The sequence below is a fragment of the Somniosus microcephalus genome, chromosome 9 (assembly GCF_052327205.1).
Source record: "Somniosus microcephalus isolate GS21.2 chromosome 9, FLI_Smic_1.0, whole genome shotgun sequence".
Taxonomy (NCBI): Eukaryota; Metazoa; Chordata; class Chondrichthyes; order Squaliformes; family Somniosidae; genus Somniosus; species Somniosus microcephalus.
The window spans coordinates 188,950,597-188,978,478 of NC_140995.1; the positions used below are offsets into that span (position 1 = coordinate 188,950,597).

The following is a 27,882-nucleotide window of genomic DNA, read 5'->3' on the forward strand; positions in this document are numbered from 1 at the left end:
AAAGTTTGAGGTAGCCGAATCCTAAAGATGCTAATTGGATCTAAAGGTCCGGGCTATCTCTCCCTAAAGGAAAGGAGCAACCGGAGAATGTTACCATCCTCCAGATAGCGCTTTTAATAAGTTTAGCTAGAGTGTAACGTCCCGGATATTATGAAGGTCGGAAAACGCCCTCAGAATTCTGTAACTCTTCACCCAAGAGTGTACAGAAATTGAATTTGCGAGTTATTGATACAGAAGACTTATGTGAGACAATTCTAAAAATATATAGAGATTTATTAAAAGAACTGACATGCAATTTACAGTTGGTGAATCAGTCAATCGCAACATTAACAGTTAGAGTAAAAATGCTATCTTTTTAACAGAATCTTACTTTTAAATCTTAACTTCGCTACAGTATTACAGTTGTTAAAGGTTTCTATACAGGATATTCATCAATATCAAATACCTTTGATTCCCAAAGTACAAAGAGTTGGAGACTACAGCGCCTGCCTCTGTAGCTGAGAATCGCTTTGCCCGATTAAAGCGAGTCTGATATCCCATTTGAAACTTCAATATTTATACCCTTTTCCAGTGGTATTTCCTTTAAAGTTTCTGCTGATGCAAGTTAATTATCCATATTCATCTTTCTGCTGACCTCTGCAATTCTTACTGCTACATCAGCCAGAACTTTGTCTCATCTCCAGGTGTTCTAGGGTCACCATATACAACGGTGTGAAGGGCAGGTGTTCCTTATTTTATGTCATCTTTACGAGAGCAGATGTTCCTCATCTTATGTGCCATCTTTACGCGGTTTAAATTCGAACACCTTATCCAGGGTGAACCATTGTTTTTGTTCCCAAAGGTCAGCCTGTCGGAGCCCATCACCTTCTGTTTCAGTAATGTTATTTATTCAGTGTCAACAACTATCTTATCTCAATAGCCAGAATTCTTTCACAGTTATTTCATCGTTCGGTTTCTAAATTTCCAAACCCAGTTTGTCATGTTTTAATAAGGCCAGAATTCTTTCATAAGATAGTGTATTTTTCGAAGTAGGTTATGTGGCTTATTCCTTCACAAACAAGCTTTAAAAGATGATAAAATACCAATGTGATTTGCTGAGAATTGACACTGCCTTGTATGTATATGTCATTATCATTTTTTTAAATTAATTCTCGTGATGCAACCCTGCTACGGCTAGCATTTATTGCTCATCCCTAGTTGCACTGGTTTCATGTAACTGAGTGACATGCTTGACTACTTCAGAGGGCACTTAAATCAACCACATTAATGTGGGACTGGAGTCACATATAGTCCAGACCAGCAAGAAAAGCAGGTTTCATTCCCTAAAGGGCATTAGTGAGTCAATAGGATTTTTATAACAAAAAAAATCCAACTGGTTCTGACCAATGTTCTCTGTAATTTTGTTTGGCACCAGGCTGTGCGGGCCATTCAAAATACCGTGCCTGTGTGGTTTTTACATTAAAAAGCCAGTTGCGCGGGGTCCCTGGAGCGCTGCCTGGCCACGCAGCTTACAGGGAACATTGGTTCTGATGGCGTCTTGGTCTCATTTTATTGCCAGATTTTTTTTTTTTTTAAACTGAATTCAAATTTTCAAATGTCATGATGGGAATTGAACTCGCATTGTCTGGATTATTAGCCCAGTAACACAATCACTATACTGCTGTACTCTTCTATGGTAATATTTAACATAATCCACTGTTGCAGTATTTCAAGATCCTTGCAAAGACTGAGTGCAACACCTTTGTGCACAGGTACAACTCCTGAGCAGCCTTTTTTTCCAGTAGACTCACTGTTGATTGCTTTTACAGACTGTCACTGCCTAATACATTGGCTTTCCTTAAATTATCAGATGACTGAACCACCATTTTTTGGTAATTTTTCTTAAACTTAATTTAAATTCTTTGAGATATTCAGAAATGATCAGTTTTAATAGAGTCTGCTAACTTTCTGGACTCAACATCGAGTTTGACAATTTCAGACCATAACCTCTGCCCCTATCATTTATTTATTTGTTTATTTATTTATTTTTTCTTTCTGTCTCGCATGGCAGCTGTCGATCATTCTGCCATTGCCATTTACACTTCATCTAGTCATCTTTTGTTTCTTAACTTGTCCCATTACCATCTCCTTTTGCCTTGCACCATCATCCCTTTTGTCACTTGATAGCCTAGAAATTCAGTTAGGGGCGCCCAGCTCGCCTGGGCGCCGGAATTACCGCTGCGCGCGGAGCCACTTGCGCCAGCGGGATATTCAGTTTCAGCACCCCAAGTGGAAGCCGGCCGCTAAACAAGGGTTTCGGCGCCCCGCTTGGGGCACTGAAACTGAATATCAGCGTGCAAAGTGCCGCAGCGCCACCCGCTGCGGCACGGCAGCCTGCGGTACTGCAGGCCTTCCTCTCAGTCTTAATGGGGAGGTGCCTGCAACAGCGCGATCCCCACTCGCGAGTGCCGGCAAATGAGCCCGGCACCAAGGAGAAGTGCCGGGCTCTCTGGAAACAGCCGGCAATGCCGCGGGGGGGGGGTGGTGGTGAAGGAGGCCGGGGACGGAGGTGCAGGCAGGCGGCCGGCCGCACCTCCACCTTAACTCGCCCCACTACCGGCACAGGTAGGCCCCGTGTACCGGTCGCTGTTTGCGGCCGGCGCGGGGGAGGCGGCAGCAACCAAATATGGCCAGCGGGGCGCTGCGCACACCGATGACGTCATCGGTGGCGGCGCAGCGCTACTGGCTAACGCCGCCATTAGCGCCTCGCTAAATATCACGGTAGGTTTGCACAGTGGCGCAAAAGCCCTCTTTGGGCGCAAACTGGTGGCGCAGGCCACTGAATTTCTAGGCCAATATCTCCTGCCTTCCATCCTATCACAGACCTTCCCTTTTGTTCTTTCCCCTCCCCCTTCTCCCTGCCGCATCACTTGCTTAAAAACCTGTTACATCTCCAACTTTTTCCAGTTCTGACGAAGGGTCATCGACCTGAAACGTTAACTCTGTTTCTCTCTCTACAGATGCTGCCTGACCTGCTGAGTATTTCCAGCATTTTCTGTTTTTATTTCAGATTTCCAGCATCCGCAGTATTTTGCTTTTGTGTCAATTACGTATTGTTGGACTGGAGTCGTGTAGATTGGATCAAGTAGAGATGGCAGGTTTCCTTCCCTAAACAACATTATGACAATCTGGCAGCTTTCAGGGACTTTTTCTGGTTCTAGCCCACAATTTACCACATTTATTGAATTCAATTTCACAAATTGCCATGGTTGGATTTGCTAGTCCAGTACATAATCACCAGGCTACAGTATGAAATAAAGAAAGAACCTGCATTTATATTGCACCTTTCATGACTTCAGAATATCCAAAGGGCTTCACAGCCGATTACAGGAAACTTTGTGCTATCCGGCACCGACGGGACCGAGCTGTTGCCGTTCCCTCAAAACTGCCGGACACACCAGCGTTAATGTTGAAACATACGGAGATTTTCATCTCCGTATCTGACAACAAACGCTGTTGCTTAGCAACAGCTTCTAAACAGTCGGCCTGTACCTTGGAAGCGTCTCTGAAGCTGTTGCTAAGCTACAGAGACTTTGCAGAGCCTGACTGTTGAAAAAAAAAAGCCACAAGAAGGAAAAAAACCTAACAAGACGGCTCCTGATTTTTGCCGGTGGCTCGAGCTTGCCGGACATTTAGCCTCCGGACAACACAAAGTTTCCTGTAAGTACTTTTGAAGTACAATCACTTCTGTAACGTAGGAAAACATGGCAGCCAATTTGTGCACAGTAAAGTCTCTCAAACAGAAATGAGATACGTAACCAGATAATCTGTTTGTTATGTTGGTTGAGGGATAAATGTTGGTCAACTCCTCTGCTGTTCTTCGAATAGTGCCATGAGATCTTTTGTATTCACCTGAGAGAGCAGACTTGATTTAACCTCTTATCCAAAAGACAGTACTGCACTGAAGTGTCGGCCTAAATTATGTGAGCCAATGCTGTACTGGGATTTGAACCCCTGATATTCTGACTAAGAGGCGAGAGTGTTACAACTGACATCCTGAAGGAAGAGACTCCACTATTGGTGGATTCCATCCTTTTCTACATCACCTGAAATGTACCATTAAATTCTAAATAGCCACTAGATATGTGAACAAATTGGTGGATTGTTCAATCAAGAATGACTCGATTTAACTGTATTTAAAACAAATCCTAAAGAACAAGTTTCTATTTCATTTTTGACAGTGCATTTGGAAAGAAAAGGTAATTTTTTGACATTTTCCTCATTAGGGAGCAGTCGAACAAGAATAATGTGAAGCAAGCATCAGTCCATGACATACAGTTATCTGAGCAAATTAAAAATCAGAATATTACTGACCTGCTTTCACAGCTGAGAGTAACACAGGCAAGTACCTGTCTCAAAACATGATATACATTTCCACAGAAAAGCATGAGGTAATGTGTTATTAGCTTTGTCATTTCTATATCACAACATTTGAAAAGGCCATTGTTATAATAGCACCGAATATCCATGGGGGCAGGTGCATACTGGCATAAACGTAGAGATGTGCCACCAAAGTTTGCGGGGCTCAGGGTAGATCCCTTTGTTATCATTCCAGTGGAGGGAGCCCGAGCCAGTAGGAACACATTCGGGATGCAAACCATGGTAGAAAGGCCAGAAAATTTGTTACGGCTGCTGGTTTCTTCCAGTGGGGTGGGGGACAGGGGGGAATAAGTTGTAGGTGCCTGTGGGAGGCAATTTAAAAAACAAAAAAAAATTATTTGGGTGTCTAGGTCACAATTCTGAACTGGATCCCACAGGTGGGCTCCACTTCCACTGTTTTGCAGGTAGATGTGTCTGGTTTTGGCAGGTGTGCCTGTGCCAGGACCTTCTGAGGGCTGGGAAAGTGGTAACTGCTGAAATAAGGCTGGGAAAGTGGTAACTACTGAAATAAGTGGTAACTGCTGAAATAAGGACCTTGTTTGGGTTAGGCAGAGGTTCCACTTCCATCAGGCCATCCCAGCAACCCCAGTGCAAGGTCAGAACCTGGGCTCATTTCTGGTTCTTCTGGTGGACTCATGCCAAAGTTACAGGGGGAGTGAACCAAAGAGGCAACACATTTTTGGGGTCCCCGATTACACTGCTCTGAATGGTTAGGAGGTAGAAGCAGTGTGAAACTAATCTTTGTATGGTCTGATTGTGCAAGAAAAAGCTGTCTTTGTTCTTTCTGGACAATTTTTTCTTCTTTTGGTAACTTGTGATTTCTCTCCTTTTTTTCTTTGTTATTTAGGTTTATCCTTTTGTGTTGGAAAATGCTGCTAGGGTTGAAATATAAATGATAATAGGCATTCAGTGAAAAGAATCTTGTGAAGAACAAGAGCAAACTGATTTTGTGTGAATGTATAAAACTGCCTAGTTTCAAATATATAAAAGTGAATGCAGAAAAAGAAAACCAAGCATGAATCACACTTACTGTAGTTTTACTGCCACTTCAGCATTGATAAGAGGGAGTTTCTGTTTCATAGCAACTCAAAAGTAGTAGTATAACATAATCTAACCTTTGAGTACATTTACACAGGAGGAATAACCCCTGGGAGGGGAGTCGGCAGACTCATTTTTCAGTGTGCAGCTGGCAGTATAACACTAAGGGGGAAAAATTCGGTTTTGGGGTGCCATTATCAGCCGTGCGCAAAGTTTAGCGCCTGGCGCTAATTATCGCCTCTGACAGCGTACTTGGCTTTTATCGCCCCTGGAGGTGATTGGAGCGCTAAATCAGGCGCTTCACACCTGTCTTAAGGCGCAAAGGCCGAGGAACGAGGTGCTACCTCAGAGCGCTGGCGAAGCAAGGAAGGGCAAATCAAAATAAACCTGCAAAGTGCTGCTCAGTACTCAAAACTCCTTCACACAGCGTTGCATCTCTCCAGAAGTCTGTCTCTCTTTCTCTCCGAATGTGTGGGGCAAAAATGTCACCGACAAAAAAAGGCAGGAAGCGGTCGCCTTTAAATAGCGCTCCCCTAGTCCCTTTCTGACAGCATAACGCTCCCCTCAACCTGTCGTTGCTAGCGGCAGGCGGTAAGGCAGGGCCACTCAATATCCGGTCCGGGGCGTTGCACACTCGACTGACGTCACAATCTGCCGGCGCAGGCGGTAGTGTTTAGCGCCGCTGCAAAATGTCTAGTTAATTTCGCGAGCGGCGCAAACATCGCTGCGCCCGGGCACTAGTTGCTTTGCGCCCCATTAGCACCCTCTTAAGGCGCTAATGGGAGGCGCAAACCAACTGAATTTTTCCCCCTAAAGGTGTTACGGTGGCACATGGAGAGTATTAAGAGCCAGTTACCACCAAACTCAACACATGATTTACTACTTTTGAACATGAATGATAGTTTACTACAGACATTAATATGCAAACTATCCAATTGTATACTAGATATAATCATGCAAATTATTAGTTTAAAAACAAGAAACAAACTACATCATATTTATCTGACTTTATAAGATAAATTTTGCAAAGTGTCGCAAGGGGCAGTGAATGAGGGAAAATTGTGTGAAAAGCACCATTAAGAAACAATCCAACTTCTGGACAGCATTAGTTTGCTGTTACAGTAAAACAGTTTGTAAATGTGATGGAGACAATTATGGATGAAAATATTATGTGATTATATTGAGATGTGTACATAAATGCCAAAAATAAATGGGATCATGCACACGAAGTATCCAAAGAATCATAGGAATTGTCTTTAATGGTCTGAAATGGTTGATGAGAGATAAGGTAGCCTCTAACTAGCTGAGTTGCTACTTGAATTTATTTACTTTACTCTTGCTAAATGCTCTTGAATTGCTTCCTTTGAAATAGAATCAAGTATTTCCCAATAATTGATGACCTGCACAGGCTTCTGCTTATAACTTTTCTGTAATATCAAATAAGCCATTTCCGAATTATCTGAAGTTGAATTTAAGAAAATGTTCTGGCACCAAATTCTACCTTTTATTCTTTTTAGTAATGTAGTATTTTCGTGCCCTACTCAAATTATCTCTTGGGCATCTTAAATAGGACAAGTCCGAAAATCATTTAAAGGCTTTGCTATTATTCCACTCCTTTATCTTTTAAGAACCCACTTATTTCCTATTATGCATGCTGTGGACATTTTCAGAGTCTCTGTTCCCCTAAAGTTTCTCTTTTTACTATGACATTTTGTCTCCTTTTAATACTGCATCAAAAAGCAAAACTACGCAAACTCTTGTGTTTATCGCTCCATTTTCTAATATCCCATCATCACCCCACTCATAGTTTACTATCCATGGATGGCTTCAGTATACCATAAAAATACTCGAGTTGTTTACTAGGTGCTAATCTCTTGCATTAAATTATATCTTTTATTTTAATTATAGTTTAAAAGAAGCAAACTAGGGGGTATATGTTAACCTCAAAACCTAGTGAAAGTAATCTTGTTACCTGATGAATAAGAATTGACATCAACTCCCCATATTGGTCACTTTTTTAAAAGTTTCTGAAAGTTCATTTTGAATTGTTGATAAACTGTTGTAGGTTTTTTTGAGTTTGTGCTACATTCCCTTGGTTAGAATCACATTTCTACCTCCGTGTTGTGCTCGTTCTCTTAGACGGTGTACAGGGTAGACTGTATCATAGAGATCTTCTTGGCTGCCAGTGCTGTTCTGTAATATGTCATTGGGCAATTCATTTGTTTTGCAGGACAGTGAAAGTTCTGTTACCTTTTCCTACCCTCCAGAATGAAGCAGCTTGCTTCCACAAATTGTATCCATAATTGGTCCTGGCTAGAGGCTGAGTTTCAAGCAGATCTTCTGAACAGGAGCTTAATGCTCTACCTCTGTTTTATTTGTTTTATTTGATTCTCACCTTTCAGAAAGAAGAGGTTAAACGTACAGAAGAGATTAAAAAACTTAAACAAGAGAAGCAAGCATTAGAGGTGGACCTAGAAAAGATGAAGAAAGAGTGTAATATGGCTAAAGTACAACTTACTTATACTTCAGGCAAGTTATCAGTTGTACAGTTTGACCCCTTCAGGGCAATTTAGATCATGTAGAAGCTCTCAGATGGTTCTTGGGTTAATGCATTTCAAAGCTAAATAATTGGTAAACAGATTATAGGAAGACGGTAAGCCATCAGTAGACTTGAATTTTAATTAATTTTAGCATATTGTATGATATCAGTAGTTTTGTGTCACAATTTTGCAATAATGTAAAGGCACTCTTGTCTACATTTTGAGACTATAAAAAGCAGTGTTTTGGGCAGGAGAAGAGCATGGGTTCATCTAGCATATGCTTCCAAAACAGTTCCCTTACTCTTATTCTGGAACTAATCTCTCTCTACATCCTTTCCTAATGGGCATTCAACTAATCCATTTTTAAAAACTTGATATAGTTTTCTGTTCTCCCATTGGTAATCTGTTCCACAATTCTAGCATCCTCTGATATGTTGCTTAAATTTCCTATTTCCTTTCGACCACCTTAACTTTAAACTGTGTTTCCTTGATTCTCAAATTTGGTTGCAGATAGAACTTTCCCCGATCTAAATTTTCCATACCTCCTGCAGATTGAATTAAAGATTGCTGTTAAATCCACCCTCCATCCCCCTCACTCTCTGCTTCTCCAGTCCTAGTGTAGACAATCTGGAGTAGATTTTCAACTTACCCCTCAGTCGTAAAACTGACGTTGCGGATTGGCTGCCTATTAAAGAAACAGCCTGGTTTTAATTTCCACTGTTATCAAGGCTTTCAGAATTTCTTTCTTCCTTCTGCTACTTCCCTTTAAAAGGCAAAATCCCTTTAAGGTTCGCTTGTATGTATTTATCTGCTCTCGCCACTAGTGTGCTCTCTGCGGTCTTTACATCTCCAACTGAAGCTATGCTTATGAGCTAACTTCAGAAAATTGAGTGCAAACTGGACAATTCCACGTCAGTCTGTCTAAAACTTGCATCTAACCATTCAGCAACAACTATTTGCACTTATATAGTGTCTTTAACATAGAAAAACATCCCTAGGCACTTCACAAAAACATAATCAAAAAAATGATTGCTGAGCCAAAGATGGGGATATTGGGAGGTGTGACCTAAAGCATGGACAGAGAAGTGGGTTGTAAGGAGGGTCTTAAAGGAGGGGGGATGGTGAAGAGGCAAAGATCGGAATGTGGAATAGACCCAAATAAAATAGTGACAGCGAAAATCCTGAATTCATTGGGGAAACAAGTGGCTACTACAGTGAGGATACTTGAAGATGTGGCTGGATGAATGAATTAAGATGGGGTAGAATGGCTTTCCTCATCTGTAGTTATCTTGTGCATTTATTTTGATCACAAGTCATATTCATGAATTTTTAAAAATATTTTACCCAGGTGATAAAGAATTTGAGATGAAAATAATGGAAGAACAGTACAAGCAAGAAATCCATCGTCTCAACAAGAGGTTGCAATGGTATGCTGAAAACCAGGAGATGCTGGATAAGGATGCAGCACGGCTTAAAGCAGCAAATGTAGAGATTGAGAAGCTGAAGGAACAGGTACAGAAATTACTCTACAGAATAACGTGCAACTTTATATATTTGAGATAAATGTTGATGGACTAGAACTCTAGGCCTGTTTGAGCCTTTTCTCCAAACAGTTTGACTTCAGTTTTGAATGGTTATTGGTGAATCACTCAGGCATAGAGTCTGTGTTGGTATAGCTCGTACCTTCACAAGTTGCACAAGTATGCATGTGAGCACTAAATCACTGAATTATAGTCCCACCCCATGCCATGTTTTTGTAAACTATTATATGTGCTAGTTATTTATGAACAAAAAACAATTTGTTTTAGTTAATTAACAAATGTGCACAATTTGAGCTGACTGCAAAGGGTTATTGCTGCTAAAGAATTGTGGCTCCACAATTCCTTTAATGCACCCTTATAATGGACATGACAAAGAAGCACCAAAAGAATATAGAAACAATTGTATCCCCTTTGACATGAACTGATTATCCGTGCCTTTTGCACATGTAGTGCTCTGTTGGGAAATCATTTAAACAATAATCCAATAGCCTGAGCAGTCAATTGGAAAAAGGCTGAGGCTGGAAAATAGAGCCTAACAAACACAGACACAGTACAGCTAAGGGACCAGACTGTCTGGAGAGAGGAGACTTGCTGCATACACTCTGAGCATAATGAAGGCTACGAGTCATCCACTGAGTGTCACTCAGTATATGACAGTCCAGGGAACTCCTGGTAGTGTGAGCTGTGCAAGACTGGCAGAGACTCTAGTTCAGTATACTGACCTTGCTTACGGGATGATCGAGAGATAAGCAAAAAGCATAGACTGCATTTCTCTGCATTCTGAGAAATTGTAGGAAATGATTGCATTTGATATTGGCCCAGAAATTCGGGTCGGAGGCTTCCCGCAGGTGCAAGCCCCCGACCTGCACTTACATAGCACGCCTGCTGTTGTGTTGTGAGCCCGTGTGGGATTCCGATCCTGGGCCTCCTCCAGCTGCCGGTGCGCAGTGCTCACTTATCCCAGGGGCGCAGTTAGTTCGAAGCGTCCCCTGGGATCACGTGGGCCATGGAGAGCCAATCGTAGCAGGGAATCTCTATTCATAGATTTGACAGGAAGACCTGTTAAATCTATGAATAGAGATCGGCCCAAAACCTAACTAAAACTTCAAATAATTTTTTTTTAAATCACATTTTTATATAAAATAACTATAAATTACATAACATAACTATTTAAAACAATAATTTAAATTTTTGAAAAAATGAATTACACTTTTTAACGGGGCTAAAAATAAACTTACCTTTCTTTAAAGTATTTAAAAATAATAAACCTGTGGAAAAAATGTTTTAATTTTACTTAATTCACCACTTACCTTGTTAAAAGCAGGCCTTGCGACTGGTTTTTAAACGCGCAGCTGCTAGAGACTTACCTGTTTAAAAAAAAAAAAAAAAAAAACGGACGTTCCAGGCGTACGCGCTGCCTCTCCGGCGCACGCGTTTGACCTGTGAATCTCTTCCTTCAAGGGAACAGAAGTTCCGGTTTCCAGCGCGTGCACAGTGCATGCACGAAGCCGGCACTTTCGTTGGTCCAACACGTGAGTACACAGCGCGTACTCACCCATGGGGACCCGAATTTCTGGCCCCGTTTCTTTAACAATGCTTTCCATCTGAGGCTTAAGTCTATACAAGAAATCTGGGTTTTGAGTTCATCCAGATTCTCAGAATCAAATGTTAGCTGAGGAGATTGTTTTTATTCATTCTCGGGATGTGGGCATCGCTGGCAAGGCCGACATTTATTGCCCATCCCTAGTTGCCATGAGAAGGTGGTGGTGGTGGGGCGGGGCCACATTCTTGAAACACATAATGGTTTGGTACAACGGAGTAGCTTCCTAGGCCACTTCAGAGGGCAATTGAGTCAATCATATTGGTGTAGGACTGGAGTCACATAGACCAGACCGAGTTAGGACAACAGGGTGCCTTCCCTAAAGGATATTAGTGAACCAGTTGATTTTTACGACAAACCAACAGCTTCATGGTTATTCTCACTGATACCACCTTTTTATTTCCAGATTTTTTTTACACTGAGTTCAGATTCTCTCAAACAGATTTAAAAATTCACGTTCTCTGGTTTCATTATTGCAACAAGACTAGCCATTCAACAACACAAGAGCATTCCACAACTTCACTTTGGAAACCCTGATCCCCTCCGATGGAAAATTAATTGGCCTAGAAATTGGGTTGAGACGCCAAACTGGCGCCAAGTTCGCCTGAGCGCAGGATTTAGCGCAGCGTTCGAGTCTTCAGCGAGCGTCAGATATTCAGTTTCATTGCCCCTAGAGGGAGACGGGGCGAGGCTCAAGGCGCTCCGCGTCCCTCTTAGGGCGCTGAAACTGAATATCGCAGCGCAACATGCCGCAGCGCCACACGCTGCGGTACTGCAGGTCTTCCTCCCATTGTTAAGGGGGAGGGGCCTGCAACAGCGCAATCCCCGATCGCGAATGCCGGCAAAAGAGCCCGGCACCGAGGAGAAGTGCCGGGGGAATCTCGGGAAACAGCCGGCAATGCCGCGGAGGGGGGGGGGGGGTCAGGAGGCCGGGGACGGAGGTGCTGGCAGGCGTCCGCTGAAAAAGGCGGCCGCCCCGCACCTCCACCTTAACTTGCGCCGCTGCCAGCGCAGTAAGGCCCCGTGAACCGGACGCTGGTAGCGAACGGCGGAACTGCGGCGTTCGCAACCAAATATCGTGAACGGGGCGCAAATGGGGCGCTGCGCACACCGATGACGTCATCGGTGGCGGCGCAGCGCAAAAGGCTAACGCCACCATTATCGCCCCAACTCAATATCGCGGGAGGCGCAGCCAGTGGCGCTACAGCCACTGCCCGCCTCTTTAGGCGCTAACAAGTGGCGCTACTCACCCAATTTCTCCCCCAATGTTTTTAAACTCCCAGGAAATCATTTCAGGGCAGTAAAAGTAACTGGAATGTCTTTTTTATGTAAAACCTCAAAGATAAGGGGAACATCTTTTTCTGAGGTATGTTTTCCTGAAATAATTAGGTTACTGTATTTAAGGGTCGTGTATAGCTTGTTACATGTGTGACAAATGAAACTTTAAATAGTTAAAGTGGAATCTTTCAGTAATGTATTTTAAACTTGTAGGACAAGTTGATAAGGTTGTTAAAAAGGCATACGGAACTCTTGGCTTTATAAATAGAGGCATAGAGTAGAGCTTCCACTAGGTTGTGCTGGTATCTCCAGTGCAATTGGGCCAAACCAGCACAAAAGATCAAGGAATTTGAAGGGCAAAATATGTCCAGTGTAAATCAAGTTTCTGCGATCGTTTGCACTGGTTTAAAAAACATTGCGCTGCAAGCTGGCCCTGTCCACAAAACTAACCACGTCCCCAGATCAAATTGATCACCATGACAAGTTTCCTCTAAGTGCCCCATTTGTGGGCCTTCGAGGAGGCTCTTAAAATGAAGCTTTTTTTTAGGTGCAAGGGCATTCGGCACCTTTTTTAAAGCTTTTACATTTTTTTTAATTTACTAAAAAACTGACTACTGTAGCAATTGGTTCTGTATAGTTTTTTTTAAAGTAATTTTTAGTTATTTAAAATGGTTTACTCACAGGTGGTGGATGAGACACTCTGGTTAAAAATACTTATTTTTTGTGATTAAACCCATTTTTAGCTGTATTAATAAAGCTGTACCAGGTTACCACTCTTAAATGTATCAAGGAATATTTTTTAATGACTTTTTTAAATTACATTGTAAAATTGAGCTGGTTCATGGAAAATGTTACATTCGGCGGTATGCAAATGTGCAAATGAGCCGAAACGTGAGCAAAAAATTTAATTCAGAAAACTAGCGCAGTTTTGAGTGCAATTTGCCAAAGCAGAAACTACCCCATAGAGTACAAAATCAAGGAAGTTATGCTAAACCTTTATAAAACCACTGGTTAGACCTCAGCTGGAGTATTGTGGCCAATTCTAGGCACCACACTTTAGGAAAGAAGTCAAGGCCTTGGAGAGGATGCAAAGGAGATTTACTAGATACCGGGGATGAGAGACTTGAGTTACATGGAGAGACCAGAGAAACTGGAATTGTTCTCCTTAGAACAAAGAAGGTTATGGGGAGATTTGATAGAGGTGTTCAAAATAATGAAAGTTTATTCTATCAAAACCAGTTTCCAGTGGCAGAAAGATCAATAACCAGAGGACACAGATTTAAGGTAATTGGCAAAAGAACCAGAGGCGACATGAGGAAACATTCTTTTACGCAGCAAGTTGTTGTGATCTGGAATGCACTGCCTGAAAGGGTGGTGGAAGCAGATTCAATAATAACTTTCAAAAGGAATTGAATAAATACTTGAAGGGGGAAAATTCACAGGGCTATGGGGAAAGAGCAGGAGAGTGGAACTAATTGGATAGCTCTTTCAAAGAGCCAGCACAAGCTCAATGGGCCGAATGGCCTCCTGTGCTGTATCATTCTATAATTCTATGAAAGTGTTACAGGAATTGCCTGTCTTTTGTTTTTACTGAAAAAATGAAAATAATTGTTTATATAAGCGGGTAGACAGTAAAGAACTGATTTCCCATGTTTCATGCAGAGATTTATTTGCTGAGTTATCTACCCACAAGGAAAGTATTACTTACTTACTTATTTTCCAAGAACCACAAAAAAACACTTAATTGTGTCAGGAGAGATCTAATACAAACTTCTTTGCAACCGTGTAGCCTCTGACTCACCATGAGCTACACCACGGGAGATCTGCTCTGCTATGAAAACGCCATTGTGTGTTGCACAGAGGATTCTGGTTGGTTCAAATTTTCTGGGTCCAATTTAAAAAAAAAAAAAAAAAAAAATCTTTACTCCGTTGTCTGAGTAGATATCTTCCTCCAACTTCTTTCCAAATCCTTTCAGTGGCCACATGTACGCTTACCTCATTCCCTCACCTCGGCGCCTTTTGCAACCACATAATGTCTGACGCAACAATACCATGGGAGATATATCTACATTTATTCTTTCTTTATATATATTCAGAGGATGCACCCTATTACTTCAGTTTCTAATTGTAATTATTAATGTATTTAAAGAAAAAAAAAATTTCCTGCATCACTCAGACCTTTGTTTTCATTGCACAAATCTGTGATTTTGTAATTTTTAACATTATTTCTTCAACTTTGGCAGGTAGAAAAGCTTACAGCTGATTCCAGAGACAGACATTCACCTCCTGAGAAACGTGAAAGGGGGAGAGCTCTTGAAGCCAAGCGAATTCAAGACCTTGAGCGGCAGGCATGTATTGTTTTTTAACTCTGGATTTTAAAGGTTCTTGTCATTTTGCAATATTAAGCATATTGGTCCTGTCTCATGTCATGTCCCACATATTCTGGAGTAACCCAGGCACTAATTTCAAAATTAGTTTTATTTAGGATAATGTTGCAGAGGTTTCCAATTTTTCATAATCTGTTTGTATTTGGATTGTTCGGGGTGTCCTGTTTTGTGTGTGCTATTTGGAAATTGTGCACTGTTCGGCTGTTACTGGTACTGATTCAGATCTTAAATTGTTGGTATTTCTCAAGTTAAATGTCCACTATTAAAATCTATTTGAATATGTGAGTGTAGATTTTTTTGCATGGAAAACTATATTGTTGTTGGCCTTAGTTTTGTCTCATAGTGAATGACGAGCCATTATGGTAGATCAGTCTTATTTTATTTGGCATTCAGACAGGGCAGTCTGAGTTTCACCCAGAGCTTTTACCCAAGGTCAGTGATCTGTCGTCTCATTTCATAAAAAGGGTATTATATATATATCTCTGTCTATATATCTCTCTCTATCTCTATCTCATAATATTTCCTTGAGAGAGCTTGGTTTTCTTCCTACGCTGCGTGTACAGACTGGTCAGTTGGAATATACACATCTGTGGCTCATACCCATACAAATCAAGTATCTTAGAGTTCCTTTTCTTATCTAATATTTTTATTACATTTAAAGAAACTATGGGGTAAATGTTCGTCTTTACTGCTTGGGCGTTCAACATCACCTGGGAGGAGACTTGGGAAAATCTGGCGCAGGGGATTGTACGCCGTAACAGAAACTGCCTGATTTTTTTGCCATTTAAATTAAAGGAAGTAATATCGCGTGGGTTCAATAACCTGCATGTGTCTTCCGCGACCACTTTTCCTCTCTGCCTCTCTACCTAGGCAGTAAAGACAAAAATCTACCCTTTGTGTGACCTCATGCTGGATATGTGAGGATGTTGATTTCTCATGTTATACTTCACAGGTTGTTACCATACTCGGGTGCAGCTGCAACTGTTTCATCTGGCAATTTATCAGTTAAGGGATAAAGGACTTAACAGGTCACATACATGCTGTCTCTGTCCAAAAAGGTGTAATTCTTTTTTTTTAAATTGATTACCAGTCTACGAGGAGATGACTGAGCTATTTCTTTAAGGTTGCTGAGCCACCAGGGATTATGAGTCTGCTGCAGCTGTTCTTTCTGTCGGGACCAGGATTCTCTGACGAGCTGTGATCTCTGCTGGAAGTGTGGCAGGGCAGGAATGGCATCTACCCAACATTATTCCAAGCACTGAGCCAATCGTAATTTTCAGAGTCTGTCTTACTTAAATAATTATGGCAAGCTCCTGGAATATTGGAAACACCTCTGGTTGGGGGCTTTCCTTTTGGGGCATGTAGTCCTGCCACAGAATTTCAAGACCTGTAGCAATTTAAAGGGTGAGGAATCATCTGCTTCTTTTCTCCTTTCAAAAGGCAAAGATAAAGGGCAATTCCCAATGGGAAACTCACTGTGCCATATCTGAAATTGGGGAGGACTAAATGGTACAAGACCAAATGGGAAAGTAATTTGTAACGGCAAAATAAAAGCCATAAAAGTCCATTCAGATAAGGTATCTGGAAATCCTACAAAGATAACTAATGGGCTCTTAAAATTCACGCTGCCCCTGCCTTTTCTGCAGTGCCCAGCAACCCTGGATCTCTGTTTTATAGTGTCGAGAACCACCATGTCATTACTGCCTCCCTTGCAAGGAGCTGTTCAAAAATGGGTGCGCACTCCCTTATCTGATGGGAATGGCATTAGAGAATGAGGTTGGTGGTGTTCCAGGAAAGTGAAACTTTCCCTCATTTTCAAACTGTCAGCTGCCTGATTATGTCACTACAATGGGCATTCATGAGTGGAAAATTCAGGTATAGGTGTCTGGAAATGGTTTTGATTAACAGATCCATGCGTCTGAGTCAGAAGGTTGTGGGTTTAAGTCCCACTCCAGAGACTTGCACACAAAACCTAGGCTGACACTTCAATGCAGTACTGAGGGAGTACTGCACTGTCAGAGGTGCCATCTTTCAGATGAGACGTTAAACCAATGTCCCGTCTCGGGTGTACGTTCAAGATGCCATGGCACTATTTTGAAGAAGAGCAGGTGGCAATTCTCCCAGTATCCTGGCCAATATTTATCCCTCAACCAAAAGATTATCTGGTGATTATCACATTGCTGTTTGTGGGACCTTGCTGTGCGCAAATTTGCTGCCACCTTTCCTGCATTACAACAGCGATTACACTTCAAAAGTACTTCATTGGCTGAAAAGCGTTTTGAATGTACTGAGGTCATGAGAGGAAATTCCTTCTTTCCGAGCCGACCTAACGGATATAAATTGGAGCCTTCTCCCAGATCACTGGTTCAGTTCTTGTCAAATCAAAAAACTTTGAATCGTCTCATTCACATAATTCTTCCTCAGACGTGTTTTCCAAATTATAACAATAACAACTGCAATTATATAGCATCTTTCAGAGAAAAACCTCTCAAGTTGCTTCATGGAGGAATCAGGATATGAGCTCAAAGAAGGATAGATTAGGAAAGTGGTCAAAAGTTTGATCAAAGAAGAGTGTTAAAGGAGGAGCTAGAGGGATTTAGGGATAGAATTCCAGGGAGTGGAACCTAGGCGGCTGAAAGCACTGCTGCTAATGGTGGGGAATGCACGAGGCTGGAGTCAAAGGAGTGGAATGTTCAGGAGGTTGTAGGACTGGAGGAGGTTGCACAGATATGGAGGGGCAAGGTGATGAAGGGAATTAAAGATTACAGGGGAAAAATTTGTCCCCTTAGCGTCTCCCGTTAGCTCCAGCAGATGCTGCTAAAGGGGCACTAGACCAGTAGCACCGGCACCCCACCCCCACTCCCGTAGCGCTGCCTGTAACAGGTATCGCCGGGATCAACACCAGGTGGATCGTGATGTCAGTGAGTGTGTAATGCTCACTGACCGCCCGATCTGCTAAATTGATTCTCGCCACTTACCTTAGCGCCTGGAGTAAACACCGACAGGGAGAGCTGGCATGAAGCACCAGGAAGCCGGCTCCAGGGACGTTATTTAAAGTGATCATCAATAATCACTCGCAGCTGTCAGGTTAGTGCAGTTTCAGTGGTTTCTTGTCAGTTTCACCTACTGCAACAGTTTCATCCAGTAATTTCAAGGTTATTTTATATCTGGAGTCTTGTGGCAACTAAAAAGTAGCTACATTTATTCTTCAAAGAATCAAACTGCTACACTTGGTAACATTAATGCAGGCTGTACTGGCAGTCGACCTCGCCCTCCAGGATCTACGGTGGAGGGGGGCGAAGGCAGCGAGAAAGACTGGAACATGTGCAGAGAGAGATGAGGGACATCAGGGCTCTCACCAGGAGGCCTTACACTCTGAGGGTATTCCGAGAGCATTTCTCCTACCTACAATTAAGCGAGGAGCAGTGTATTAGACAGCTCCGCCTCACCAAGGAGGTGGTCACAAAACTCTGCCACCTCCTCCAAACAGGCCTCCAGCCTCAAACCAGGATGACTTAAAGCACAGATCCCCTTTGCTCACCACATCCCCATCATTCCATCCCCCTCAGGCCGTTTCACACCGCAAAGCTGAAATGACAGACACCACAAAAGAATGGTAAGTGAATTAATAAATTTATCAATAATCAGTGAACACATCTTTACAACAACATTTACTATTCACCCTTGTGTTAATCCCTTAGTGCCTGTCGTTACTGTGCCTTTGCCTACTCTAGTGCTCCTACGAAGTGTTGGCCCAGTGGCTGCAGCAGGTCTGGTGGAAGGCCGCTGAGTGCCCGTGCGGGAGACTTCAGATGGCCTTGCAGGATGCCCTCGACCAGCTCTGGACCTGGAAGGCTCAGCTGTAGAACTGCAGCATCTCAGCATGGGCGGCACCACCTGGGCTGGCTGGATGACAGGCAGTGAGAAGGGCAATGCCAGAGTGGCAGTGGTGGGAGCAGGAGTGCAGTCATCCTGAGAGAGGACAGCAGGTTCCTGCTCCACTGACCCACTGCCACTTCCCCAGGGCAGCACCTCGGCATCCCTAGCAATCTGTTGGAGCACAGATTGCTGGCCTGCTGCGACACCGTGAAAGTCCCGGTCAACGGTGATAGACCCAGCCACGATAACAGCAGTCAGAGCTTGCGAGGCATAAAGCTGAGCCTGCAGGAGGGCAGCCTGAGATTGGATGCCACCAAGCATAAACTGCATTACAGCACTATGATGTTGCATCGCTTCCGCCTGTGTTGCAGTGGAAGCTGCCAGAGCGCCCATCACACGCGGCATCAGGTCTGGGTCACCACAATATCTCTGCAGACTAGAAATGATGGTCTCCATGGTGTGTGCAGAGCCTTGTGCAATGTTGGAGACTGACTCCTCCACACTCCTTATCATTGCCGAGAGGCTCTCGGGCTCCCTTGCCATTGCACCCATCATCTTCATGTGCATGCCCATCACCTTTCTTCTAAAGGCCTCCCCATCGAGGTCCTCATTTGAGTCCTGCGCAGCAAAACTCGCGCGCAAACTCGCCCTCCGGAGAGCTGGCCCCCAAGCTACCCTTTCCCCCTGACCTTGCTGCAGCCCACTCGTCCCCGGTGCCTCACCCTGTGCAGATCCCGCTACTATACTAGCCTCTAAAGAACGCATAGTGCCAGTATCTGAGCTGGTGTCTGTGGGTGAGAGATGCAGTGACGCGGTGTGATTTTCCTCCTCCTCTTCACCCGCCTCGCTCTCTACGGTGCCCTCGGACAGGCTGCTCAGGTGCATGCTGATTATCTGAAAGCATAAAAGTGCAAGACTCTGGGTTAATGTGAGGGGAGTGGGGCAGGAAGGGAGAAATGCATGCATACAGCATGATTAGCTGGAAAGTGAGAAAGCTTGTGGGGTGAGGGGGAAGTGGGATGTGAGATGAAGGAGTAGGGATGAACATACCGTTGTTGTCCCCAAGGGGGTCAACGTCGCCGGTGGCCACGGCACCCACCACCTGGCACTCAATAATCTGCAGCACTCGATTCTCCAGCGCAGACAGTGGTTGGGTATCGGCTTGTCCCCTGCCTGTACGCTCCTGATCCCTCATGTTGTGAGCCACCTTGGCCTGCAAGAGAGAGGAAAGTGTGTGTGTGGAGCAATGTGTTTGGGTGATGGGCCTGCCATAGTTGAATAGCTGTCATTGTGTGCAAGGTGTGAGATGTGGGTGTGAATGTTGGTAGGTAGAGATTGTTGGAGAGTGAGTGCTGGGGGTGTGGTGCTTTGGGCAGTGTGAAGATTGTGGTTCAGATGGTGGTATGTAGCATTTGTTGAAGCATTCACTCACCCTGACCACTTGAGTGAGGTTGTTAAATTTCTTCCTGCACACTGATCTTGGGGAGCACAGTGTTGTTGGAGATGTGCTGCGCTACCTCTCTCCACATGGTGTGGAAGACTTGTGGCAAGGGCCTCCTGCCACTTGCCGGGTATTATACCGCCCTCCATCTCTCCACAACAAAACCTATGCCTCCACTGCTTTATCGCAGAATCTGCGGGCTCTCCCTGGGGTGTGGATCTGCCATGAGCAGACCTGGTTCAGTCCTCCGCCTCCTTCTCCTTGTCCTTCTGCTTCTGCTTGCTGATGCAGCTGCAGAGCCAGCAATGCTGAGAATGAGGTGCTGCGGCATCAATGAACCTACCCTTTAAGTAGTGAAAAAAGCCTGTGGCAATCATGACTTGCGATTAGACCTGATATTGGTCCACCCTTTGAGTGTAACGCCAATTAGATTTAGGATTTAAGACTTGAATTAGGACTCCAATCATTTTTTTGAGCAGTGAGCACGAATTTTGCGTGCAGTCTAAAGCATTAGCGCCTGGTGCTAATTCTCCAACTTTTCCACTGAAACCGCCCATTCCTTGCTATAATGGGCCCGAAATTTGCGGCCCCTACGGGTGGGTATGAGGTGCGTACATGCCCGTAAGGACCGCGCAAATTCCGGGTTTAGGCACGCACTGCGCATGCGTTTAAACCCGGAACTTGCGATCTGTCAAGAATTCTCTTGACAGACTGCATGCATCCCAAGGAAAAGGGCATACGTGGGCAGAGAGTTAGGCTATTTGCCCAACTTCTGCCCAGTGAATGCCTGTGAAATTCTTACGCCTGGTAAAAGCAGGAACATAAAATGTTATCAATAATTTATACATTTAAAAACATAAGGTAAGTTTATTTTCAGCCCCTTTGAAACATGTAAATTTTTCAAAAAATTAAATTTTTGTTTTAAATATTTATTAACTGCAGTTTTAATTAATTTTAAATATGTGATGGTTTATTATTTATTTATTTGATGTCTAGGTGTATTTCTTGGGGTATTCCCACTCATGCTTATGGGGTTACCTTGCATACGGAATCCCCATAAGTATGAATGGGGATTCCCTTCTTTCATTCGTTGGTCTGGCCCACGTGATCCCAGGGGCGCTCGTGAACTGCCTGCGCTCCTGGAATACTTGGGCCTCTGCCCATGGGTACCCGGAGAGCCCCAGGGCCACGAGTCTCCATGGATCCCGAGGCCCCAGGTACGCGGGCATTTTATTTGCGGATTGGAGGCATTTCCCCATGGGAAGCCTTCGACCGCAAATTCAGGGCCATTGAATTTCTAGCTCCAGGAATTTAAATTTGAGACATTGAGGAACCAATGTAGGTCAGCAAAGACAGGGGTCATCGGTGAGTAGGACTTTGTGCAGCTTAGGATACAAACTAGCTGGAGTTTATAGAGGGTGAGTATGGGAGACTGGTAAGGAGAGCATTGAAGTAATTTGAGTCTGGAGGTACTGCGGCTTGTATGAGGTTTTCTGCGGCAGATGAGCTAAGGTTGAGGTGAAGATGGGCAATGTTACGGAAGTAAGTAGTCTTTGTGGTGAAGAGCATAAGAGTGAGAAACTCGCTTTGTGACGAGAACCCCTTTAATAAAGTTTCGAGACATTTTGTTAATTTGAAACGGGCATTGTAAATCAAATACACCACTATGATTTAACTTTCTGCAACTATTGTTTCTGTTAATTTTATATTAATAAACCAAATTAGTTGGTGGAGATGTACACTGCCTTACTGTTATATGTCTATCAATTGGAAAGATCCAGAGTTAATGTTCACAGTGAGCTCATTGGCAGCAGAAGTGTTTTATGGTTTGCCCCAGGCCTGCCCCTCCCAGATTACTTCACACTGAGGTCATGTTTTAGTTCATAGGCATCCTGAACTTGCCAGTGGGTATGGTGCTTTGCACTGAGCATGAGTAAAAGCAACTGGATAGCACCCAATTCATAATTGAGGTCATTTCCAAGTTTCATTTAGGTCGAGAAATTTGTCCTAATGATGTAAACGGATATATGATTGGGATTATGGAAACATGGCTCCAGGGTGATCAGGGCTGGGAACTCAACATCCAGGGGTATTCAGTATTCAGGAAAGACGGGCAAAAAGGAAAAGGAGGTGGGGTAGCATTGTTGGTTAAAGAGGAGATTAACACAATTGTAAGGAAAGATATTAGCTCTGATGATGTAGAATCTGTATGGGTAGAGCTGAGAAATACCAAGGGACAGAAAACGTTAGTGGGAGTTGTATACAGACCCCCAAACAGTAATGCGGAGGTTGGGGATGGCATTAAACGGGAAATTAGAGAAGCATGCAATAAGGGCACAGCAGTTATCACGTGTGACTTTAATCTACATATAGATTGGGCTAACCAAATTCGTAACAATACCATGGAGGAGGAATTCCTGGAGTGTATACGGGATGGTTTCCTGGACCAATATGTCGAGGAACCAACTAGAGATCAGGCCATCTTAGACTGGGTATTATGTAATGAGAGAGGAATAATTAGCCATCTTGTTGTGCGAGGCCCCTTGGGGTGGAGCGATCATAATATGATAGAATTCTTCATTAAGATGGAGAGTGAAGTATTTGACTCCGAGACTAGGGTCCTGAATTTAAATAAAGGAAGCTACGATGGTATGAGGCGCGAGTTGGGTAGGATTGATTGGGGAATGTTACTCAAAGGGTTGACGGTGGATAGGCAATGGCTAACAAGGGAAATTAGGGATAGCATAAGATCCAAGGAGAGGACATATAAATTGGCCAGAAAAAGCAGCAAACCTGAGGATTGGGAGCAGTTTAGGATTCAACAAAGGAGGACAAAGGGATTACTTAAGAGGGGGAAAATAGAGTATGAGAGTAAGCTTGCAGGGAACATAAAAACTGATTGTAAAAGCTTCTATAGATAGGTGAAGAGAAAAAGATTGGTGAAGTCAAGCGTAGGTCCCTTGCTGTCAGAATCAGGGGAATTTATAATGCGGAACCATGACATGGCAGACCAATTAAATACATACTTTGGTTCTGTCTTCACAAAGAAGGACACAAATAACTTCCCAGAGATGTCTGGGAACATAGGGTCTGATGAAAGGGAGGAACTGAAAGAAATCAGTATTGGTAGGGAAATGGTGTTAGGGAAATTGACGGGATTGAAGGCCGATAAATCCCCAGGGCCTGATAATCTACATCCTAGGGTACTTAAGGAAGTGGCCTTAGAAATAGTAGATGCATTGCTGGTCATCTTCCAAAATTCTATAGACTCTGGAACAGTTCCCATGGATTGGAGGGTAGCTAATGTTAACCCACTATTCAAAAAAGGTGGTAGAGAGAAAACGGGGAATTATAGACTGGTAAGCCTGACATTGGCAGTGGGGAAAATGCAAGAGTCCATTATAAAAGATGTAATAGCAGAGCACTTGGAAAACAGTGACCGGATCGGACAAAGTCAACATGGATTTACAAAAGGTAAATCGTGCTTGACTAATCTACTGGAATTTTTTGAGGATGTAACTGGTAAAATAGATAATGGGAGAACCAGTGGATGTGGTGTATTTGGACTTTCAGAAGGCTTTCGATAAGGTCCCACATAAGAGATTAGCGTGTAAAGTTAAGGCACATGGGATTGGGGGCAAGGTACTGACTTGGATAGAGAACTGGTTGGCAGATAGGAAGCAAAGAGTTGGAATAAACAGGTCTTTTTCCGAGTGGCGGGCAGTGACTAGTGGGGTACCGCAGGGATCGGTCCTTGGACCCCAGCTATTCACAATATATATAAATGATCTAGACGAGGGAACTAGATATAATATCGGCAAGTTTGCAGATGACACAAAGCTGGGTGGGCGTGTTTGCTGTGAGGAGGATGCCGAGAAACTGCAGTATGATTTGGACAGGTTGGGTGATTGGGCAGATGCATGGCAGATGCAGTATAATGTGGATAAATGCGAGGTTATCCACTTTGGTGGCAAAAACAGGAAGGCAGATTATTATCTGAATGGCAATAGATTGGGAGAAGGGGCAGTTCAACGAGACCTGGGTGTCCTTGTGCACCAGTCGCTGAAGGTAAGCATGCAGGTGCAGCAGGCGGTTAAGAAGGCAAATGGTATGTTGGCGTTCGTAGCGAGAGGATTCGAGTACAGGAGCAAGGATGTCTTGCTGCAGTTGCACAGGGTTTTGGTGAGACCACATCTTGAGTATTGTGTGCAGTTTTGGTTGCCGTATCTGAGGAAGGATGTTCTTGCCATGGAGGGAGTGCAGCGAAGATTCACCAGACTGATAGCTGAGATGGCAGGAATGATGTATGAGGAGAGATTGGGTCGATTGGGCTTATACTCGCTGGAGTTTAGAAGAATGAGAGGGGATCTCATTGAAACTTGTAAAATTCTAACAGGACTAGACAGACTTGATGCAGGAAGGCTGTTCCCGATGACCGGGGAGTCCAGAACCAGGGGTCACAGTCTAAGGATAAGGGGTAAGCCATTTAGGACAGAGATGCGGAGGAATTTCTTCACCCAAAGAGTGGTGAACCTGTGGAATTCTCTACCACAGAAGGCAGTTGAGGCCAATTCATTAAATATATTCAAGAAGGAGTTAGATATATTTCTTAAAGGCTAAAGGGATCAAGGGATATTGGGAGAAGGCAGGGACAGGGTACTGAATTTGGATGATCAGCCATGATCTCATTGAATGGCGGAGCAGGCTCGAGAGGCCGAATGGCCTACTCCTGCTCCTATCTTCTATGTTTCTATGTCCTATTGTTTTACGTATCATCACGTGAGTCAGTACTGAAATGTTGTTTCCACTGTTTAGATGTTTGCAGAGCCCCAAGTCATTCTGTGTCTCGCAGAGGACTCTAAGCAGTCTTGACTTTTTTTTAAAATTATTGTTCAAGAACCTAAGCCAGACTAATGACGGAGCAGCATTTAACTAAACTGATATTTGCGTGCATCCTACAGTGCTGCCATGTTGGAGTTGAGAAACACATTAAGGGCTATTCTATTTCTGTTCTGTTCTATTCTATTTCCGATGTCAAGGATCACAAGCTTCATCAACTCTTGAACACCAACGCCCCTCCGGAACCTTCTTCCCCTTCACTTTCCTCTGACCTCCCTTCTCCCAAACTCACCCCCTGCCGTGTTTTCACTATCCCCTCTGACCTTCCCCTCTCTGACCCTGAACGATCAGTCCTCAGCAAAGGCCTGAGCTTCATCCCCTTACGCCCCCACTTCAATGAATTTCGAGCTCGGCACGACGCTGAGCTCTTTTTCCGCCGCCTTTGTCTCCGTGCCCACTTCTTTAGCCAGGAGTCTTCCCCCCGCACGGCTGACCCTTTCTCCCGCTTTCAGAATTCTCGTTCTACCTGGACCCCTCCCCCTGGCCTCTTACCCTCTCTAAATCTTTTCATTGCTAACTGCCGCCTTGACATCGGCCGTCTCCATTTCTCTGCTCCCCTCACTCACTCCAAACTACCTCCCTCTGAACTTGCAGCACTCCATTCTCTCAGATCCAACCCCGACATTGTCATTAAACCTGCTGACAAGGGTGGTGCTGTTGTTGTTTGGCGAACCGACCTCTACCTAGCGGAAGCTGGACGCCAACTCTCCGACATCTCCTCCTACCTCCACCTGGACCATGACCCCACTACCGAACATCAAACCACCGTTTCCAAGACTGTCACTGACCTCATCTCCTCTGGAGATCTTCCCCCCACAGCCACCAACCTCATAGTTCCCCAAACCCACACAGCCCGCTTCTACCTCCTTCCCAAGATCCACAAACAGGACTGCCCTGGTAGACCCATCGTTTCAGCCTGTTCTTGCCCCACGGAACTTATCTCTTGCTATCTCGACTCTCTTTTCTCCCCTTGTCCAGTCTCCTCCAACCTACATCCACGACTCTTCTGACGCCCTCCGCCACTTTAACAGTTTCCAGTTTCCTGGCCCCAACCGCCTCCTTTTCACCATGGATGTACAATCCCTCTACATCTCCATCCCCAACCATGATGGCCTGAGGACGCTCCGCTTCTTCCTTGAACAGAGGCCTAACCAGTCCCCATCCACTACCACCCTCCTCCGCCTGGCTGAACTTGTTCTCACATTGAACAACTTCTCCTTTGACTCCACTCATTTCCTCCAAATCAAAGGTGTTGCTATGGGTACCCGCATGGGTCCTAGCTATGCCTGCCTTTCCGTGGGATATGTGGAACACTCTTTGTTCCAGTCCTACTCCGGTCCCTGCCCTCACCTCTTTTTGCGGTACATCGATGACTGTATCGGTGCCGTTTCCTGCTCTCGCCCTGAATTAGACAATTTCATTCACTTTGCCTCCAATTTCCACCCTTCCCTCACCTTCACATGGTCCATCTCCGACTCTTCCCTTCCCTTCCTCGACTTCTCCGTCTCCATCTCTGGGGATAGGTTATTGACCAACATTCACTACAAGCCCACTGACTCCCACAGCTACCTGGACTACACTTCCTCCCACCCCGCCTCCTGTAAGGACTCTATTCCATTCTCCCAGTTTCTCCGTCTCCGCCGCATCTGCTCCGACGATGCCACCTTCCACACCAGTGCTTCCAACATGTCTTTCTTTTTCCTCAACCGAGGATTCCCCTCTACCGTGGTTGACACGGCCCTTGACCATGTCCGTTCTATCTCCCGCACTTCTGCCCCTCCCTCCCGGAACCACGATAGGGTTCCCCTTGTCCTCACCTTTCATCCCACCAGCCTCCACATTCAACGGATTATTTTCCGCCACCTCCAACGTGATCCCACCACCAAACGCACCTTCTCCCCTTTCAGCATTCCGTAGGCACCGCTCCCTCCGAGACACCCTAGTCCACTCCTCTATCACCCCCAGCACCCCTTCCCCTTCGCCCGCCACCTTCCCGTGCAAGCGCAGGAGATGCCCTTACACCTCCCCCTTCCCACTGCCCAGGGCCCCAAACACCCCTTCCAGGTGAAACAACGATTTACTTGTACTTCTTGCAATCTAGTATACTGTATTCGCTGCTCACGATGTGGTCTCCTCTACATTGGGGAGACCAAACGCAGATTGGGTGACTGCTTTATGAACACCTCCATTCAGTCCGTAAGGGTGACCCCGAGCTTCCGGTCACCTGTCATTTCAATTCACAGCTCCATTCCCACTCAGACCTCACCATCCGCGGCCTCTTGCCTTGTTCCACAGAAGCTCAGCGTAAGCTCGAGGAACAGCATCTCATCTTCTGATTAGGCACTTTACAGCCTTCCGGACTCAATATCGAGTTCAACAATTTCAGATCATAACCTCGGCCCCTATTATATTTTTATATATTTTTTATCCACACCTTTGGTTTGTGCCTTTTCCTTTTTTTCTCTCCCACATGGCAGCTGTCTCTCATTCTGCCAGCGCATTTCACACTTCACCTAGAGCCGTCTTTTGTCTCTTTACCTGTCCTATTACCATCTCATCTCGTCTTGAATACCTCTTGATGTCTCTTCGCTTCCCTTTTGTTCTTTCATCCCCTCCCCCATTTCCCAGCCCCCAAACTGGCCTTTTAATCTGTTTCATTTCCTGCCTTTTTTTCTCCGTTCTGAAGAAGGGTTTCGACCTGAAACGTTAACTCTATTTCTCTCTCCACGAATGTTGCCTGGCCTGCTGAGTTTTTCCAGCGTTTTCTGTTGTTATTGAGGGCTATTCTATGGTTGCTTCACTGGAATGTCATTCAGGTTCCTACTGCTAGTACTGTATATGTAAGGCTGCTGTGTGGAGC

General features: G+C 44.4%; 1 protein-coding gene across 1 annotated transcript in view; it reads left to right on the plus strand.

The window, feature by feature from the left end:
- The window catches only part of cep162 (centrosomal protein 162), a 208,103-nt gene that overhangs the window by 125,080 nt on the left and 55,141 nt on the right, over positions 1–27,882 (plus strand). The window contains exons 19-22 of the mRNA XM_085997703.1: positions 4,266–4,380; positions 7,860–7,986; positions 9,346–9,509; positions 14,660–14,764. Coding sequence (XP_085853829.1) covers positions 4,266–4,380; positions 7,860–7,986; positions 9,346–9,509; positions 14,660–14,764 — 511 coding nt within the window. The remainder of the gene's footprint in view (positions 1–4,265; positions 4,381–7,859; positions 7,987–9,345; positions 9,510–14,659; positions 14,765–27,882) is intronic.